Genomic DNA, 21,441 nt, shown 5'->3' with positions numbered 1-21,441 from the left:
ATCAAAAGAGGGAACAAATACAAAGAGGGTCTATTTTTAAAATGATGGTTGAATTTAGAAATTCAGAATCAAGTATTGATATATTCAGCATCCACTTGCATTTATGAATTCATTTTAGATATTTTGTATATCAGGCCGAGAACTTAACGTGAAGATCTTCGCCTGCCAATAAAGACCAGTTCCCTGATTTGCAAAACATAAAAAATGAAAATGAATGTGCGGGAATTTCTCCAAAACTGTGAGGTGGTAGTAAGTAGGAGGCGAAAGAGGTCGTGAATTCTCTTCAACCAGACGAGCACTACCAGACTCTCCGGTTTGTAACAAGCAGAAACTGAAGTAGAAATCACATAAATTTCTACCAAGAAACAGTTCTTCATGATGCTGCCCACCAAAGCCGCAAGGTCCCCAGACCCCAGAGTTCCTAGGGCCCCTTCACCAGGGCAACGCTGGCCCCAGGGCGGTCAAGGCAGTGGCGGGCCAGGTAAGGATGCTCTGGGTGGAAGAGGGAGGAAGCACAGGTGGGGACGCGACTGGCCTGGGAGTCAGTTACGGTCCCGGCGCCCCGTAACTCCCGATTGGGATGGATCACCTTGGGATTCAGCTTCCTTGTTAATTGTTTCCAGCGACTCAGCCCCGTCCTCTTCCTTGAGGAGGGCCCTTCCTGGGGCGCCAGCAGCATTTTCCAGGTTCAGACCGGGAGCTGGGCCGAAGCAGAAACACCCACTCCTCTGCCCACTCCGCTACCGCAGCTCCCTGGGAATTGTAGTTCCCCCGCCGTCAAGGAAGGCAGGTGCGGGGCGCCGGCGAACCACCACTCCCAGGAGGCTTTGCGCAGGCGGAGCGCGTTAGCTCGGTTACCCGTGGCAACGGCAGCCGTCCAAGGTCCGGGCTTTCGCTCGAGTTCGCGAGGAGATTACTTTTGCCTTTTCCCGGCGTCCGGTGATGACGCAATGCTCCGTGATTGGCTCTGCATCCGAGGCGGTGATTCTGCAAGCGGGACACGTGGAAGCGAGCTGTCCGGAGGCTGAGGGGTCTGCAGACAAGAACAGTCGGGAGGTTTGTAGGTGAGTGCCCCCTCTCCCTGAGGGTGTGGGGACTACCACGGGTGATGAGTCGCGTCGCGCCCAGACACTTCCTGGTTGTGTTGCGCTAACTGTTGAACTCCCCACCACGAATCCCCTTGCCTTCTCTGGGTCTCTCCTGGTGGCTTCCGTGTCCAGATTCTCCCAAACCGTGTGAGCTTTCACCGCATCTCTGAGTAAAAGGGACCTGCTTTCAACTGGCCTCTGCTGAAGGGTCAAGTTGTCAGCCGAAAGCTTCCCCCGGGCAGCCCAGGATGCTGGAGCGGGTGGGAGGGTCCCGCTTCGCTGAGCCCCGCGCTCCGCGGGGCCTGGAGGTGGCTCCTGGAGTGGCGGTACATCCGTCCTTATGGACCGAGCATGGATGTTTGCGTGGACAGTCCATTCTGGAGCGCAGGGGTGCATTAGGCAGGGTAGATGTTTAGAGCGGGAGCTTTGGACCAGCTACTTCGTGGCTGCATGACCTTAAGCGACTTGCTTAATAACTCGCAGGCCCCTCGGCAAAATGGGGGCGATAGTACTGAAATCATTGGAGTCTGGCAACGATGGAAAGTCAGTGTATATGTATAGAACCCTTCCAGGAAACGTAAACTAAACTGGACTTGAGATTGGTGAAAACGAGATCAGGGAAGTCGTGCCCTCAGAACTTTGCAGTGGTCTTGGGACCCGCTCCGTCTTCAGGGTCCGTCAGAATGGCGATGGTTGATTAAATTGTGATACCTATGCCCTGGCTGGGTAGCTCAGGCGGGTAGTTACCAGTAAGTTGGTTAGAGCGTGGACCTGATACCCAAGGTTGCGGGTTCCATCCAGGTCAGGGCACATACAAGAATCAACCAATGAATGTATGAATAAGTGGGAAAAATAAATGGAGCAAAATGGAATAGGTGACTTTAAAATTATATCTTAACATTGGAGTACACATTGGAGTAACATAAGTAAACCTTGCATATGTTCATGGACAGGATTCAGGACCTCTAATGGGCTACAAGCCTATAAGAGTACAACCTCCCCCGTCAGACTTCTATGATTTAAGTCCTGGCTCTGACACTTCCCAAATGGTGACTTCATTAGCCTCGGTTTACTCATATGTAAAATGATCAGTATTTCCCAAGCAGTGTGACTTTTCTCTACACATTGCAAGGCTGAGAGTGAGCCTTGGCTGCATAGCATTCTTTCTGTGATTAGTCTTCACTTTTGTCCTTCCATTTGTTTGGATTTTATCAGGTCAGACAAAAATTCAGTAACTGAATTTAAATGGGGTTGCTGTCTTCATATTGCTCAGGGACTTTTTTCCATTCCCCTGGATATATAAAAAAATCTGAGGCTGGAAGTAGTCGTAAACATGCTATAATTAATTTTTTTGTAGGTTATATTTGCAAAATGTTTAGCCTTTAAATGTCATGAAACTTCTGAATTTAATGATCTTTTCTTACCAGGACCTGGAGAATCCCTCAGGATGAAGCTGAGTCTCACCAAGGTAGTTAATGGCTGTCGCCTAGGAAAAATAAAAGACCTGGGCAAAACAGGGGACCGCACAATGGACATTCCAGGCTGCCTTCTATACACCAAGACTGGCTCTGCCCCACACCTGACCCATCACACGCTGCATAGTATCCACGGGGTTCCTGCCATGGCTCAGCTTACACTGTCATCACTGTAAGTAGTGGACTCAACCATTCCAGGTTTCAACTTTGGCAGCAGCGTAGTTACCTTAACTAAGGTACAGCAAAGCAAAAGACTTTCTTGCTTATATGTGTAAAATTTGTAGATTTTTTTAGAATGAAATCAAAAGAAATATATCAAATGTTATACATCATCTGGCCCTAATCTGGAAGGCATGGGTCAGACCTCCATGTTAAAGCTGCTTCACTTTTCCTCTGAACCCAAGGTTCCTCATTGCCACTGCTCCCAAGGGTGACAGGGTAGGGGCTGCCTTTATGCACCAGCCTCAAAAGATTTCTCTGTCCCTGCACGTGTACTCTCATGTGCTACTTATGGAAACAGAGCCAATGGAGTTAGACCATTTTGTGTATTGTGCATATTGACCTTATCCTTAATTAAATAATCTGCTCTAGATGAAATGACTGCAATATCCTCCTATATAATAAAAGGCTAATGTGCAAATTGTTCCCTCCACCAGGAGTTCCACCAGGGGGCAGGGTGGCTGCCCCCCCCCCCAACCGCCTGTGGCACCTCCCCCTCACCCCCACCTGCTGGACCCACCCCTGCACGAATTTGTGCACTGGGCCTCTAGTTGTGTTAATAATAAACTGATTTGGAAGGAGATGGTGAAGAAGAAATCGAGATATTCTGGAGCAGTTGAACTTTGCTAGTTTCTCTTCTCACAGAACCACTTGCAGATTGAAAACCTTTATTCTGACTAATGCATCTAGTCTGATGAGTTGGGACTCTTGAGTAATGGTGTATTTGTTGTTCAAGACTACATTTACTGTCACGTAGCATGTTTGGGTGAGAAGAGGACTTCAGTTGTTGTATCACGTGCCTGTGGAATGATTTATTATGTATTTTTCTGTTTTACTTACAGTGCAGAATATCACGAAGTCTTGACAGAATATAAGGAAGGAGTTGGAAAGTTTATAGGTAAAATTAATTAAGTTATTCATGTGAGCCTTATGATGTATTAATTTGGAGTTTGTGTGCTGTTTATTCTTTGATCTTTCATTCATACATTTGCTGGTTCATTAATTTAGTAAGCATTTATTGAGCATCTGAGAACCAGACATTGGGGATTCAAAGATGAATAGGGAACAGTTATTGCCCTCATGGAACCCAGAACCTAGTTGGGATAAAAATAAATAGGTAATTCCAGTAGAGTGGTGACTACATTTGCAGGATTAGGGATATGTACATGTATCAAGAGAACCAGAGGGAGAAGCACATAACCTGCTGTAGGGTACATGTGGAAGGAGGTCAGAGTAAAGAAAGAATTTTTGAGAGAGAAGTTGAGGGGCTCCTTAGCTGGATCAAGGAAGAGTTAGCCAGGCCAGGAGGGGGTGGTAGTAGACAGGTATGGGCAGATATTCCAGGCATAGAGCAAAGACCTAGAAGTGAGACACTGCATGGAATTTCCCTAAGATCCAAAGGAGTTTTGTTAGGTTTGGGCCTAAAACGTAAGGCAGAGGACAAAGAGTTTATGTACTGCTACCTTCTGATATGTTAATGTTTTCTTTTGGTCCAGAACTAGAATTTTAAATGCAGGGATATGTGTCCATTTATTTATAGGAAAAGCTTAGCAGTGATAGCTGGAGAATAAATTCTTCTGCAGACCATTTTCTCCTGAAGCTTTTTCCAATATCTAAGGCTCACTTAAGTGAATAAAAATCCTGTTTCCATTGGTTATTCAATAGTCTGCTTGTGAGAGAAACTGCATGATGACTTGTTTGTCACAAGGCCCTATATTTCAGTAGAGGAATTTATGTAATACAGTTTTTCTTGATATGAGACCAGTTTTAATAACCAGCTTTAAAGTATAAAAGTTTAAAATTAAGTGAAAATAGCTAATATAAGCTTTCTACAGATAATTGTAGCAGTTGAGATTGTGGAAAATGAGGTGAAGAACTGCAGAGATATTTTTTTAATTTGCTTTATTTTGGGGGTCTTTTTTCATTGAAATTCTTTTTTTTCTTATGAAAATGCAGGGTAGCATATGAAATTTAATCACATATGGTTTGCTAAACTTTTTTTGGATCTTTTTTTAAAAACAACTTTTTTTAACTAAAGAACCTAAGAAACTATCATCTTGAGTCAGTGAAACTTACTGAAAATGAGATTCATTTGCACTATCCTACAGCTTTTAATTCTGCCTCTAGGGACTCATGATGTGGGATGGCTTTATCATTAATGAGATTATCTTTTTTTAAATATATTTTATTGAGTTTTTACAGAGAGGAAGGGAGAGATATAGAGAGTTAGAAACATCGATGGGAAAGAAACATCGATTAGCTGCCTCCTGCACATGTCCTACTGGGGATGTGCCCGCAACCCAGGTACATGCTCTTGACCGTAATCGAACCCGGGACCTTATAGTCCGCAGGCCGACGCTCTATCCACTGAGCCAAACCGGTTTCGGCATGAGATTATCTTTTGATTAGATCATTTCATCTTTCCAGGAGCTAGTTCCCCTTGCAATTATGAACATAATTGATACTAAATTTGTCTTCAAAGCAAATAGTGTAGGGTCAACGTGTCATTAAACACTTTCATTGTATCTCATCCTTAAGATATACCTTCCCTTTGTAGCAATGCACTGTGTCATTAGAAATGAACCTTTGCAGTTAATTCGTTTAGATTAGCGAGTTTCAAAGTATTTTTCATTCATGTTGACAGGCCTCCTGTATTTCTAAGTGCGTATATTAGCCATTCACTGGGCTCAGTGTTGCTTTGTCTAGCAGTATACATCATGAAGCTGTTCTGGTACAACACAGTGAAATTGTTGATATAAGTGCTTTCAAGGGTTCTTGTTTATGTTTATACAGGCATGCCAGAATCACTCTTGTACTGCTCCCTGCACGATCCAGTCAGCCCCTGCCCAGCTGGTTATGTAACAAACAAGGTATGTTCTCAGACATTCCTCCAAGGCTACAACTTTGTCCCAGCAAGTCAGTCTCCTGTATCCCTCTGCCTGGGATGTTGACCCATTCCTGACCGCTTTTTGCCTTCTCTTTATTTTTATGAATATAATAGGATGGGTGGTTTACAGGAGTTAGAGATCTGCCTGAGAATGGGATTAAGGTAAAGAATGTATCCTCAGCTTTCTCATTGTTACAAAAATTTGGGGCTGGAAAAGGGTTAAGTACATTCTAAAAAAAGAAATTGCTATGATGGTAGAAAATGGTAGTCTTTTGATACCATGCTTTATTTGCAGTTTTAACAACCTCAGGAGGAGTGGGGAAAGTTGCTGATGAGTGTTATCACATGTCCAACTATATATAGTGGAACCTCGGTGTAATACTGCTTGTTTTTAGAACAGAATTTTAAAAAACTGGGTCCACTTTTTAGCTAGTGAAGAGGAATATCAAAAGGACTTCATTAAAAGTTTTCTCTTGAGACATGGCCCCATTGCATTGTCCTTGAGGACAGGGTTGTGGCAAGGTTTCAGTACAGTGTAGGCAGAAGGAGGTTCACAGTTGTGAGAACGTGAAACACAGTTTATTCTTGTATTATTACTTATTCTTATATATTTTTTCATACGAATAACTGCAAACCTTTTTTGCCTACCCCTGTATACACTACTACTTTACAAATGCAATTCCTTTCCCTGCACCTAATTTATTGATGTCAACAATATGTATTAATCTTACTAAGATTACTATTTTAAATTACTCTTCTGCTTTACACTTCTTTTTATTTTGTAATTTGTATTCAAAAGAAAATATTTTGATGTCAGTTATCTACCCTGTTTATAAAGGAGAGAGGATTCATTTAAACATGCCAAAATAAAGACTGCATGTCGCTTCCCCACCTATGTTCTTGTCAATCTTTTCAGAGAAGAGAGGAGCTGTAGGAGAAGTAACCAAAGGAACAGATAGAGCAGCGTTTCTCAAGCTGTGGGTCGCGACCCCTTTGGGGGTTGACCAACCCTTTCACAGGGGTTGCCTAAGACCATTGGAAAACACATATATAATTACATATTGTTTTTGTGATTAATCACTATGCTTTAATTATGTTCAATTTGTTACAATGAAAATACATCCTGCATATCGGATATTTACATTATGATTAATAACAGTAGCAAAATTACAGTTATGAAGTAGCAATGAAAATAATTTTATGGTTGGGGGTCACCACAACATGAGGAACTGTATTAAAGGGTTGCGGCATTAGGAAGATTGAGAACCACTGATATAGAGGTTCTTGTATACTATGGGATTTATGTCTTAGCACATAATTCTGTATGTAACTCAACTTGGTAATTGCTTAATGATGTGCAAGGCCCTAGACCAGGGGTCCTCAAACTTTTTAAACAGGGGGCCAGTTCACTGTCCCTCAGACCGTGGGAAGGCCGGACTATAGTTTAAAAAAAAACTATGAAAAAATTCCTATGCACACTGCACAGATCTTATTTTGAAGTAAAAAAACAAAACGGAAACAAATACAATATTTGTATTTGCATGTGGCCCACGGGCCGTAGTTTGAGGACCCCTGCCCTAGACTGTGCTTTTGGGGCACAACATGAATTGGGATACTCTAGTCAAATACACAATGGTATGCTAAGGGCTATCATTTCTATAAAAGAAGTAAGCACACATTTCTGAAAGAACATGGGTGAGGCAATTGATCATGCCAGGGAAGCTTGGGGAACACATTAGAGTAGGTGATATTTGAACTCTGTCTTGAAGGGTTCCCGGCAAAGGAGTAGGGGAAGCGACTTCAGTGAAAAGGAGTGATGTGATCAAAGACAGAAGAATCAAAGTCTGCGGTGTAGTCAGGAACAGCAGGGTAGAGTGAGGTGGGGGGAGACTGGAAGACTGGGCTTCTAGGCAAGTGTAACAGGATTCTTGGGAGCAAGCTCAGACGTTGGCTTGTATGGCCCTTAAAGGATTCTCTGTGAGCAACAAGGTTCTTAGAGAATTTGGAGTTTAGCATAGGAACCCTCTTGTACTCACCATGTCTAGGATGTTGAATTGCTACCATTTCTAGTTGTAAAGAAGAATTAAATTCAGAATTGCTTTAGCATTCTGTTATTTGCATTTCACTCTTGCTAATTCCCCATCGTCTTGTTCATTGGCAGTCTGTGTCTGTGTGGGGTGTTGGAGGACGAGTGGAAATGACTGCTTCCAAGTTCATGGCAATTCAGCAGGCCCTTCAGCCAGACTGGTTCCAGTGCCTCTCAGATGGAGAAGCATCTTGTGCGGAACCAAGTTCCATAAAAAGAGCCAGGAAGTCTGTTGACCGATCGCTGCTGTTCCTGGATCATTGTCTGCGGCTGCAGGAAGAGTCAGAGGTAAAGCTGTGCATCTCACTGCTACTCTTTCTTGGAAACTCTTGCTAATTGCCATTGCCTGACACTGCCTCTCTGTTCTTCCTGCTTCTCTGCTCCTTGCTTCTTGGTCTCTTGTATGCTCTCCTACTCTTTTTTTCCTGACCCGTTAATTATAATTGCTCTCTAGGATTCTGTGTAAGGTTCTCTTCACATCCCACTGTATGTGTTCTCATTAGGCAGTCTCCCCTTAGTTTTTTTTTTTTTGCTGATAGTTCTAAAATACTAGGTACAGTCAAGATCACACTGCTTAGCTTCTGGATCGCACAACTACAGGGCTTTAGCTGGGCTCTATTACTAGAATAGTCCTCATGTACATCTTAAACTCAGAGAAGAAACTCCGTATCTTTTCTCTTCAAACCTCTTCTTCCTTTTGCTCTCTGTCAATGCTCTGCTTCAGTTTTTGGCAGCCACCAAGTTTCTCAACACAGAAAGTTGAGTCTTTCAAGACTCCTTTCAATATCCAATTTAATCTCCAATATTCACTCTCCTTTGATTCCATCTCCCTAAATATACCTAGAATCTGCCCCCTCACCGCCCTTATTACCATCTTAAGACCTCATAACTTCAGATTGTCTTATGTAAATAATTATTTGATTGTTCTTTCTGCCTCTGTTCTCCATTCCACCCAATCCATCTTCAGCTCTGCCGTCCAAGAGATCTTCGTAAAGCACAAATATGACCCGGTTGCCCACTTTCCTAAAAGAATTTGAGGTTCTCCACTTCAGCTCTTACATGGCGTGGACGGCCTGCAGACCTGGCCTCTGCCTGTTTCTCCACCCAGTGTGGCCTCTTTTCTCTGTGGCTGGCACTTGCAGTTCCCTGAGGCATTTCCTGTTTCAGGGCACTGTGCTTGCATGCAGACTTCCTTCTGGTCTGCTGCTTTTTTCTTATTCTCAGCCATATTTCTCGTGCTTCCAGCTCCGGCTCATTTATTCCATTGTTTTCATTTTAGGAAACTGCCCCTGACCCTCCCAGGAAGTTCTTTTCACTCTGCCCCTCCTTTCATTTGGATGTAGCTATACTATAGCCCCAATCATATTGTACTGCAATGATTTATGTGTTTGTCTTTATTAACTTTGACCTCCTTAAGCTCAGTTTCTGTGTGTTATTTTTGTATCTTCATCATGTAGCAAAATTCCTGACACCCTCCGTAAATACTGATGGTGAATGGTTATGATGGCTGGGGAAGGAGCTGTAGCTGTAAATAAGGGCTCCCGATAGCAGAGTTGGTAGTGACGTTGGAAAAGGACGTGTTCACTAGGAGAACGCAGAGGAGGTAAGAGTTCAGGAGATAGTGACCAGAGGGGAGAATCAGGGTCTGATGATTTCGGTGGTCGTCCTGAGAACCGATTAGTTTCCACTATGGCAGGTGCTTCCGTTTGAGGAACATTGTCATTTTGAGTTTACCCATAAAAATGTAATTTGACTAATACAGTTAGTATACACGAAATAATGAGAGGAAACTTAGCTGTCATTCAGAATAGAACTCTCAGTATCTGCGATAGGAGTTCAGCCTGGGACACTGCTGTGGGTCTGAATTGCTAGTGTTGCTCACTAGCCATTGTTTTGAGCCAGTAATTATCCTTGTAAAGTGAGTAATGTTTGATGAGTAAAAAGGACAGAGTATGACAGGACATGGTTATTAGAAAGGCCAGATCCACCTCAAGTATTTCTTCTATGTTATACTCAGCCTCGCCATTTCATAGTATTTTCGTGTGTCGGTCAAATGCTGGGATTCCTCTCTGTACCCCTTATGTTTATGCTATTGTCTTGATATGATTATTAATAGTGCCTCCTATACTCTTTAATGTGTTCCATTTTAGACAGTAACTATATGTGACCCTGCTTCTTATACTCATGAAAGGGAATTTCTCAGATAGGGCTGTGTCAGGCACACAAAGGAACAGGCCTGTGTAACTGCTTTGTATGTCTGCATACATCTTTTTCTTTTCCAATGATTCCTTCCCCTCTTACTCATTGGATCCTCTTATTCTGAGTGCCCTTAAGTGTTGAGGCTCCCGAAGGTTCTGTTGTTGGACTTCTTTTCTTCTTCATACATTCCCTAGGCTGGAGATGGTAAACAGGTTTCATCCCAAGGTGCTTGGAGCTGTGCCCGGTACGAGCAGGAAGAGAGTGGTCTGTTAGGCATGTCTGCCGTGGAAGCAGGAGTTGGAGTGGCTGCCCAGTGCCAAGGGCCTACCGTTCTAGCCTGGGCACTCACATTTGTGTATCTCACACGTCCATAATCAGGCCTCTGCTGTGGCTAAATGTGTATGTTCCACTGATACCTCAAACTCAGAACACACAAAACAGGATGTTCATCTTGTCTCAGCCTCACTATTTTTAAAAAAATGTATTTTATTGATTTTTTACAGAGAGGAAGGGAAAGGGATAGAGAATTAGAAACATCGATGAGAGAGAAACATGGATCAGCTGCTTCCTGCACACCCCCTAACTGGGGATGTGCCCGCAACCAAGGTACATGCTCTTGACCGGAATCAAACCTGGGACCCTTCAGCCCGCAGGCTGATGCTCTATCCACTGAGCCAAACTGGTTAGGGCTCACAATTTTTTTTTTAGGATTATCTGTCTGCTCTTCTCAGCATCTCCCTAGACTTCCAAAAAGGAGCCAGGAGTCATCCTAGAGTCTAGGACCTCCTAGACTGTCCTCATCCTCTTCTTGGACAACTAATCAGTTGTTGATTGTACCATCTGATGAGGTTTCAGATCCACCCCTCTTCACCCCACTGGCACTGCCTTAGACCAGGTCCTCTTGGACTTTTACCTGAGTTATTACATTGCCTCCTGCCCCATCCTTTAGCCGTACTCCCTCTTAATTCACTCTCCACACAATATCCCAAGTGTTCTTTCTGGAGGAATAGTGTGATGATGCCCCTCCTGCTTAAGAAGCAAAATTTCCTCTTCACAGCCTCTCAGGCTCCCTCCCCACCCCTCTGTTCTACCAGAGAGCCACTGTTGACTTGTGTATTTCCTTGCAAAGCTTATATTTACAGTTACATACACATAATTATTACATATATGTGTGGTTTTTATAACATGAATACAATCATATGTTCAGAAATTTCCTTATTCCTTGCTTAACAATATCTTGAAACTCTTTCCTCGTGAATATATTTGTAGTAGAAGTTTGTAGAAGTGAAATTTTAGGATATAAAGATGAAACCACAGACATTGTGAGGCTGGACTAATTTTTACTTTCTAGTTATCGGGGTATGTAAGTACATTTTTCACTTTCACTTTCACTGTGTTGTTATCTTTGAGCTTTTTTGTCAGTGTGATGGGCAAAAATGGTATCTAATTGTTTCCAATTTGCATTTCCTCACTGTGTGAGGTTTAGTAAGCTCTCCATATGTGTACAGGGCATTTACATTTCTTTTTCGGAAGTTCATATTTACATATCTGTCTAGATTTCAATAGGGTTGTCATTTCCTTAGAGGATTTTTGGAGCTTTTTCTGTGGTGTGGATGTTTACCTATTCCTCCAAAGAGTAAGTTTTCCTTTGCCCTTGTTGATAGTATATTTTACTAGAGAAGGTTTAATGTTTTTGTACTGAAATATGTCAGCCTTTTACTGTAAGCTTTAGGTTGCTTAGGAAGGCCTTCCTTAGACCAACATTAAAAAAATATTTAATATAATCTTCTAATATTTGCATAACTATATTTTTTTATGTTTAGTTTTACTTTTAAGGATGGTGTGCAGTAAGGTTTTTTGTTTGTTTGTTTTTGTTTTCCAAATGGATAGTCCATTGTCCCAACCAAATAGTTTAGAAGTTCCTAAAGTTGACTCTAATTAATAATGACTTGGCGGGGACCTCAAGCAGGCCTGGATAGTCATTTAAACAAATTGAAACTATCCCTTTGTCTTTTTCCTCTTGTACCTGCTCAGCATGCATTTAATTTAATCTAAGCTAAAGCATGGCTGCGTTTGCCGATTGCTTCAGTTTCTCCGCACAGTCTTTTTATACTTGGGTGGCTTTCAAATTGTGCTCTTCGGAGCAGAGACAGCACCATTCCCTGCATGCTTCCCACTGAGATCTTGTCTGTCTATTGGGCTTCTTTGTAAGGTTCATTTAGATTTTAGACAAAGGTCTCCACTCCTGGAGACGGTTAAAATTGTTCAGTCCTTTCTTACCTTAGGTCCTTCAGAAAAGTACGATCATTGGAGTGATTGAAGGTGGAGATGTGATGGAGGAGCGGCTGAGGTCAGCACGGGAGACAGCCAAGCGGCCTGTAGGTGGCTTCCTTCTGGATGGCTTTCAAGGGAACCCGACAACTCTGGACGCCAGACTGGACTTGCTGTCGTCAGTTACCGCGGAGCTGCCGGAAGACAAACCCAGGCTAGTGCTGAGTTGGATGCTGGCTGAGCTTCGTGGGCGGCAGAACTGGAGTGCTGGGGGTTGAGTATTGTGCAGTCTATACATGGGCATGTCTTTCAATGTTTTTTTAAATAAATATATTTTTTTGATTATACAGAGAGGAAGGGAGAGGGTAGAGAGTCAGAAACATTGATGAGCTGCCTCCTGCACACTCCCTACTGGGGATGTGCCTGCAACCAAGGTACATGCCCTTGACCGGAATAGAACCTGGGACCCTTCAGTCCGCAGGCCAGTGCTCCCAGTTAGGGCTCTTTCAATGTTTTGATGATGTCCTTTCTGGGCTGAGTCTGCTGAAGCTGACCACAGGGGGAATTTCCATCGAGGCTGCCCTGTAGTTGGTTCAGGATGTAGACCAGAGGACAGTTGCCATATGAATGAATTTATTTGATGCTCATTCTAAGTGAGGACAAGTGCCATACTGTTTCTCCTCATTCTTGTGCTAAATGTTCCTATGCATTAGAACATGGTTTCCAGGGACAGGTATAAGCTGTGGGGACTCTGGCCTTCCTCAGGGAGCACTGCTAATAAGAACTTCGTAGATTTGAGGCAGTGGTATCATATTTTGAAATTGAGGGGGCCGGCAACACTATGGTTCTTTCCACAAATGCCAGGTTTTACTGTGGGCTGGTGAGAAGGGATGCTCTACATGATTCAAAGCTAAAAGTCCTGAGTTTCTGAGTGCAGCTGATGTCTTATTAGACCACCCCCAATTTTGTTTTTTTAAAGAATGGTCTTTTTTCCACTTGGTGTGAATACTTATGCTCTTTCCTATAGATATCATAAGAGGTCTGATTATGACGTGCTGCTTTATACCTCTTGGGCTGTTGGCTAGTATCTAACATGCAATTTTACTACTTTTTAAAAACAGTTATAACTTGCAGTGAAGTGTGTGAATCTTATGTAGAGTTTGATGACTTTTTACACACACACACTTGTGTAAACACCAGCCAGCCCTGATAGTCTTTTCATCACCCCAGGCAGCATTTGCCCCTATTTTAACCCTATTGTCTGTTCATTGCTCCCTCTCCTAGTCCATTCCCGTACAGACTACAATTTAGCGTTAGTATTTCTAGTCTTTTTTTGGACTTCTCTGAGTTAAGTGCTCACAGATGTCTGTTACTGGATTTGAAAGCTGGGATTGTTTTTCTTTCTATAAGTGTATAGAAACTCCAGCTTTAGTTGGAGAGGAGGTCTAAGACATTACGTTACTTGAGGGAAACTGTAGTCAGAAAAAAAAAAGCGTATATTTAAGGGTCCTGGTTGTTTAATATTACATAAGCCTTCTTTTGGACTTCTTTTAGAAATCAGAGAGTCTGTAAGCTTTTCTCTGCCAGTTCATAAAAGGAACTATGGGCAGAAAAACACACAAAAAACAGCAGCCACACAGCCCTGATCTAGCATCTTCCGGTGTTGTTTTAGTGGTAAAACCTTGGTTGAGTATTAATATTCTCAGAATGCCTTGCCCATACCTCTAAAATTACCACCTCATCCCACCATGCAGACGTTTTATTCATGGTGAAAATATAAAGAAGCATAAATAAGGCCAACTAGATTCCTAGATTCTATGGGCATAGTTGAAATTCTGAGAGCAAGAGTTGCTTTGTAAATGAACCTATGATAAAAATGCCTTTCTGGAACCAATTATGAAAATGAATTATAGGCAACATACAGTTAAAATATAGAAGTATTTGAGGGGGAACTACAGCACACAGCTTTGCACTCTTAAAAAAAATCTATGTGGATAGGTAGGCTATAAAGTTCAGTCTAAGACTAGGGAGGTTGTTTAGCACAGATGAGAGGAGGAAGAAAACTAACCTTTACACTGTGCTTTTTCAAATATCTCATTAGTTCTCCCAACAAATCTGTGAGGTATGCATTCATGCTTTTATCTGTAATAATAAAAGGATAATATGCTAATTGGACCTGATGTCCTCAGGACAAAACCAGGGTGGAGGGAAGCCAGTGCCGGCAGCCAGGGGAAGGAAGGCCTACTCTTGTATGAATTTCGTGCATTGGACCTCTAGTTTTTTTGTTTTTTGTTTTTTGTTTAAATATATTTTATTGATTTTTTACAGAGAGGAAGGGAGAGAGATAGAGAGTCAGAAACATCGATGAGAGAGAAACATCGATCAGCTGCCTCCTGCACATCTCCTACTGGGGATGTGCCCGCAACCCAGGTATATGCCCTTGACCGGATTCGAACCTGGGACCTTTCAGTCCGCAGGCCGACGCTCTATCCACTGAGCCAAACCGGTTTCGGCGGACCTCTAGTTTTTAAAATGAGAAAACAAAAACTCAGAGAGGTTAAGAAACTTTCCCAAAGAACACAGCAAGTAAATTAATAGCAGAGCTCTCTAGCCCAGCTCTCTCTGCCTCCCAAGTAAAGGTTCTTTCCACCACATCTTATTATCTGCTGCCTGCCATGCTAACTATGACTGATGGTTTTCATTATTATTTTAATGCCCTCGTTGAGTCCTGGCATTTTCCTCATGTCAGTGTTCTTATTTTCACAGGCTCATCTGTGGTGTTAGCCTGCCAGATGAGGTGCTGGAGTGTATTGAAAGAGGAGTGGACTTATTTGAGAGTTTTTTCCCTTATCAAGTGACAGAGCGGGGAGGTGCCCTGACTTTCAGCTTTGATTACCAGCCGAATCCTGAGCAGACATGTAGGTCTTTTGAAGTTCATCTCAGTGTTATCCTTAACTTTCTTCTGTTTCCTATCACTTTTGGCTTGTGATGCCAGCCAGAAATATGTGCATATTATAAAGCCAACCTTTTATAAAACTTCATCTTTGTTTCTTATCTGTATGCTCTGGCATGTTGGTCCACACAACCCAGGTACTTAATACTATACACATAGCTCATCAATATTAGCAGGTAATTTTGGAGTTAGCAGAAGCAAAAAAAAAAAAAGAAAGAAAGAAAGAAACACACAACACACACACAAAACCTCTTCTATTAATAGCCTGAAAAAGACCATTCAGAGTGAATAGTGATGAAAATCTAAGAAAAGAAAACCTTGAGCTGATTGGTAAAAGTTAATTTGTTTTTTCACAAAAGAGTTCTTGTCTGCTTTTTGCAAATCCTTTGCTATTAAAATACACCCTGATCCTAGCGTAACTTTTGCTTTTTTGTGCACACTGAGATGTGAAAGCTGTTTTCCGCTGCGATTATTGCTTTGAACACTGCCATTTTATTTTATTGTTTAATTATTCAGAAGTCAAGAAAATCAGTTTCCGATTCTGCCATTTAACTGGCAGTAGTAAAGGAACCGGGATGCTGGCTTTGGGCTGGGTCCCTTGACACCTGCCCATTTTTCCCGAGAATGTTGCATGCCCAGTGTTTCCTCGGGCATCCCTAGGTGTGCGGTCCTTTCCCGTTCTGCTGTCCTTAGAACTCCGTCCTCTGTCACCGCCAGCCTTAAATTTGACTAGGGCTAGAGACTTCATTTAAAGGTCCATTTTATTCCCCATAAGTTATCAAAATTTCATTCAGAAGATGTTACACTTTTATAGAGCAACTTAAGCATTAATCTAATTGGAATTACTCAGAAAACAAAATAAATCAGGTTGGCCAAATTCTTATATATATAGGAAGTCAATTTTACTGTCTTTTAGACCAGAATATAATGTATGTGGGTAGGTGTACCCTAAACACTTTATAAATGCTCATGACTTTATTTACAAGCTTAATTATTTCCACCAGGACATAGGTAGCTATTAGTCATTCTGTACCATGTATATGCAAAATTGAAAAAGAACCTGATATTGTTCCTCTTTGGCCACAGAAAGCTTTTTATTTATGATTAGGAAAATTGAAATCGTTTGAACATTCTTATTAAAGTATTATTAATCACACTTGTGTGTATAGCAATTTATAGTCCTTTGCCAATTACAAAGGAATAAGTTGTCTAATGTAGACAGCAATTCCCTCGGTGAGAAGGATTTCCCGAAAGCCAGGCTTTTATGGGTTCCCATGTCACCACGCAAATTCATGGCAGCAAAGTATAGCCCTGGGCTCAATGCTCGGGTCGCATCCTCTTTTTCCTTTAACTTGGACCAAATTACCTTCCTAGGACCATGTGCCCATTCTCCTTGGGCCAACCCTGAGATTGTTATTACTTGTTCCTAGAAATACTCATCTATTTGTCCCTGTTTAAGGCAGCTGGCTTTGTGCTTGGGAACTGGTGCTTCTCTTGTAAACCAGGAATGTTTTTTTCTTTCTTTTTGACTGGAATAACCATTTGTTTTTGTGTGTTTGTTTGTTTAATTTATTGATTAAGTTATTACAAATGTATCCTTATCCTCACATTACAGGAATGTTTTTTTCTTAAAGCAAAGAGTTCAGGGGAATAATTCAAGTCCCCATGTAATTCTGGATAATCTGAGTTCCCTGGAGGACTGGAGTCTCCATACAGAGTACACAAATTTAAACCATATTCTACTTTCAATCTATTTGGAACATAGGTAGTGATAAGCCCAATTAATTTGCATGTGCATTAAGATATGACATAACTTCAACACACACATTTATTCACATAAACACAGTAACTAGTTTTTAAAAATCATTTCTTGACAGTAAGATTATATTATGTCCTTATAACCGTAATTTGTTTATAGATATTGTTGAATCTCCAAATTTTGATATTATAGATTTATAGATAATGGGTCTGTGATCATCTTATACATATTGCTATTTTTCTTTTTAAATATATTTTTATTGCTTTGAGAGAGGAAGCGGGAGAGAGGGAGAGAGAGACAGAAACATCAATGATGAGAGGAACATTGATTGGTTACCTCCTGCATGCACCTCAACCAGGGCCAAGAATCAAGCCTGCAACCAAGTATGTACCCTTGACCGGAATTGAACCCAGGACTCTCCAGTCCGCAGGCTGACACTCTATCCACTGAGCCAAACCGGCTAGGGCCATATTGCTATTTTTCTTATGTCATTTCCTTGAGATAGGATTCAGGAGTGGAATTACAGAGTCTAAGGGCATGAAATAGAACTAAAATTAGATACTCCCAAAGGCCACTCTTTATCTGACTTTCATTCAAGACTTTTTGTTGGTTTCTCCTTCAGTATTACAACAAAATGGGACTCAGGAAGAAAAACAATATGTGAATCAGTCAAAGAAAATGAAAACAGCCAGTGGTAACCAAGAAATGACATCATTTGAAATTAATCTGAAGGAAAAAAAGTAAGGAATTTTTTTTTTTAGTTTAGATACTGATTTCTGACTTTGAAATTTCAATCTGTTTTAAAAGTTTACATTACTGTTCCCTTTTCAGTTTATGACTTTATAAAATACTTACAGTTGGGTATTAGGCCTTCTCAAATTCAGTTTCAGAAAGTCCTTTTTCTGCAGAGGAAGTTGTGTACTTTGTCTTATCAGAAAACTGACCCTAGTTAACTATTGTTTAAGAAGAGCTGTCATAAAGGTTAGACCAAACCCATTATTTGCTGTTTTTTACCCCTTCCAATTACTTTAAATAATGACAGAACAAAATAGGGATTTCAAGATAAAATAAAACATTTTTAAAAATTTTAAGGAACTTCCTATAGTAATGCCTATCTAGTAATAGTACAGATTTGAAAGTTTATGAAAGAATATGAAAATCCTAATTTTCATCTATTCTCTAGGGGCTTCTTGATTGTAGGTGTGAAATAATGTTTACCACATTTAACGTCTTAAAAAATAGCCAAGGAGTTTCATTTTTTTTTTAAATGTTATGGTAATATGAATGGTTACCACTAAAGTTCTCTGTATGTTATAGATTTAGCTGGAAATGGGAGTTTTCTTATGTCAGCGCTAGATTGGAAGTTACGGAGACTTGGGAGTTGGGATCCCAGCACTGCTCGTGCCTGTGTGATACTGGCCAGGTCATTTGACTGTGTTTTAATAGCTGATAAAAGGTAGCACATATCGTGCTTAGTGTGTGCTCAGCAGTCCAAGCCTTTTCCTATATTCACTCATTTAATCCGGGGAACAGCTCTGTAAGGTGGGCACTGTTACCATTATAGATGAGGAAACAAAAACAGAGGGAGGTTAAGTGACTTGCCCAAGTAAGCTCTGATCCAGGAATCAAACCCAGCCATTGTAGCTTCAGAGCCCTCCTCATAGCCCCCTTAGTGGTCCTCATCAGTAAAATGACAACAAAAATGCCTGTCTCCAAGGGTGGTTGATGAGATTAAAGAGATAGTGTATACAAAAGTGGTTTGTAAACTGCAAAACGCTGTGCAAGTGAAAGGTCGGACCGTGTCTTCTGATACTAGTTCTGGTGGCCAAAGGAGAAATGTGCATTCATCAGAACAGCATTCCTGTTATTACAGTGTAACTGACAGTGCTCAGCCTGAGGGAGCGAACACAGGTCTCTCTTTGCTGCTCCCTGTAAGCCTCAGGCTAGAAGGTTATATCCAGCTGAGGAGGACTGCTAACTGGGGCCACATTGCCCTCTTAAGCAGGTGCCCAGCAGTACATTTGGCAGTGATGCTATTAACCATATTCGTTATGCACCGGCAGAATAGGCAGCCTAGGTTGTGGAGTTCGCATATTCCTCACTTTCTGGAATGTCATTCTAACTTCCTTTCTCAGGTACCGGGAGGACTTTGACCCGTTGGTGAGAGGGTGTTCCTGTTACTGCTGTAAGAACCACACTCGTGCTTACATTCATCACCTGCTGGTGACCAATGAACTGTTGGCCGGAGTCCTGCTTATGATACACAACTTTGAACACTACTTTGGATTTTTCCACTCTATCCGGGCAGCACTGCAGAGTGACGGGCTGGCACAGCTGAAGGAGCTCATCCGCAGGCAGGCCTCTTGAGCCTGGCATTCAGGCCTGACTTCACCTTGAGCCAGTACCACTGCTGTTATGTGGGAAGCGGAGAACAAGAAACGATCTTAGCTTTCATCGTTTATATTTGAGAATACGATCTGCTCAGTTAAGGAACGTCTGTACCAAACTCTGCCCACAGGAGGCTAAAGAGCTTTTTTCTAAAGACTTAAGTGAACTGGATTGATCAGAAAGAATTGAACCATGACCTTTAAGATTTCTGTGCTAACTCTTTTAGTCAGTAGAGATTTGTTTAGTCAAAAGCGTTAGATGTGAAGAGACAGCCTTGAAGTGGCAGTGATGAGATTCTAAGGGTACACTGAGGTGCATTGGAGATTAAAGGGAGATGATTGGTCATGAGCAGCATGGCCTTGTGGCCTCATGCCTATTGACTGGAGGAGGAATCTGCTTCATTCAGGCGTTTTCTTAATTCCATGTGCTCAGGGGCCTCTTTTGGGTACTTCTGCCTTCCAAGCTGCTCCAGCAGTATAGTCAGTCAGCAGTGGCTCTTTCAATTTAACCAGGCGCACATCTCTATGGAACGTGGGGCTCACACATTGCTCCTCTGACCGATTGCTTCAATGCACACGCCTTCATTTGGCTACATGGCTACATGGTCTATTTCTGACTTGTCTCCCTAGAGCTAACTGGAAGCTTCCCTAGCTGCGTCTGGTTGTGCCGGTCCACTATAGTCTGCCCTTTAGGTTCAGTAATAGTCTGACCACATAATAACTGTAGCCTCACCACTTGGGGAGATTCCTCCACCATATGTTCACTTGGATAGAGCTTCGGACTGGCAGTTAGAGGATTGGGGTTCAGTGCTACACACCCACCTCTTCATGCCTGTTTCCTCCTGAATAATTGGGGACAGGCATGTGGATAGGACTAAATGAACTTCTGAGATTCCATCTAACTCTAATATTTGGGAAACAAATAGTTTCAGATCAGAGTCATAGCCTTACTTATAGTTCTTGCTTATTGATCACCATTGGCCTGATGAAAATGCAGCAGAGCCAGGAGTTAGGCAATACTAGAGACATTTCAGAGCCTAAAAAGAGGTTTGGCCTGCGGATTTTGAAGTGGTTGGTGAATTGGCATTAGCAGATCCTGAGGCTGGAAAGACCTTCCTGGATCATCTCTGATCCTGTGAGTTTTTTTACTCTTCCCAAAGGAGTAACATTCGTGTTGATGGTTGTGACAGTGATTTGTATATTTTTGTGTGCTTTTCTATATTTATGAAGTTTTCTACAAGAACATACCTACACATCCCTGTCTGGTGTGGCTCAGTTGGTTGGGCATTGTTCCATGCACCGAAAGTTGCTGGTTCAATCCCCAATCAGGGTACATGCTTGGGTTGTGGGCTCGATCCCTGGTGTGGGGCATGCAGAAGGCAGCCAATCAGTGTTTTGCTCTCACATCGACTCTCTCTCTCTCTTTTTCTCCCTCTCCCTAAAAATTAATTTAAAATATATACAGACATTTATATGCATAGTTTTTGTCAAAACAGCAACAGAACCAAAAAGAGGCCTTTGGTCTGTGTGGCTAAAAAAATATATATTTTATTGATTTTTTTACAGAGAGGAAGAGAGACGGACAGAGAGTTAGAAACATCGATGAGAGAGAAACATCGATCAGCTGCCTCCTGCACACACCCCACTGGGGATGTACACGCAACCAAGGTACATGCCCTTGACTGGAATCGAACCTGGGACCCTTGAGTCCGCAGGCTGACGCTCTATCCACTGAGCCAAACCAGTCAGGGCAAGAGGCCTTTGTTTTGTGTGTAGGACTGTGAACTACATTTGTTTAATATTATTGTGCTGTATTTTGCTGTTTGTTCATTTTAGTGGGTGTTACTAAGCATTTTTAAAAAGTTATTATGTGGTCACTACATTTTTATGTGTTGGATGCCCATCTATATGGTTTACTTTTATTAGATGGGAGTAATTCTGTTTTGGAATTCATAACTTTGGAATTCATGGTCATTCCTGTAACCTCTCTCCATGAATGGTACGGGTACTTATAAAGAATCTCTGTTCTCAAGGATCTGATTGTTTTGAAATATATTGGATGGGACTTGTTCATATGTTTATATTCCTTTTCAATGCCAAATCCATTGTTAGAGGAC

At 41.9% G+C, this 21,441-nt stretch overlaps 2 protein-coding genes across 2 annotated transcripts in view; one reads left to right on the top strand and one right to left on the bottom strand.

The window, feature by feature from the left end:
- Window positions 1-861, bottom strand: part of CCDC191 (coiled-coil domain containing 191) — a 74,170-nt gene extending 73,309 nt beyond the window's left edge. The window contains exon 1 of the mRNA XM_006773595.2: window positions 590-861. Within this exon, the coding sequence (XP_006773658.1) occupies window positions 590-679 (90 nt within the window). The 5' untranslated portion in view covers window positions 680-861. The remainder of the gene's footprint in view (window positions 1-589) is intronic.
- A 124-nt stretch (window positions 862-985) lies between these two features.
- QTRTD1 (queuine tRNA-ribosyltransferase domain containing 1) lies at window positions 986-20,648 on the top strand. Its single transcript, XM_015570391.1, has 9 exons — window positions 986-1,064; window positions 2,513-2,735; window positions 3,625-3,680; window positions 5,576-5,652; window positions 7,831-8,043; window positions 12,240-12,439; window positions 14,992-15,143; window positions 17,560-17,677; window positions 19,073-20,648. Exons 2-9 carry the CDS (start codon window positions 2,536-2,538, stop codon window positions 19,302-19,304), a joined length of 1,248 nt encoding a protein of 415 aa, XP_015425877.1. The 5' UTR covers window positions 986-1,064; window positions 2,513-2,535; the 3' UTR covers window positions 19,305-20,648.
- The last annotated feature ends 793 nt before the right edge of the window (window positions 20,649-21,441 follow it).

The sequence above is a fragment of the Myotis davidii genome, unplaced genomic scaffold (genome assembly GCF_000327345.1).
Source record: "Myotis davidii unplaced genomic scaffold, ASM32734v1 scaffold201, whole genome shotgun sequence".
Lineage (NCBI taxonomy): Eukaryota > Metazoa > Chordata > Mammalia > Chiroptera > Vespertilionidae > Myotis > Myotis davidii.
This window is presented reverse-complemented; position numbering and strand designations above follow the sequence as displayed.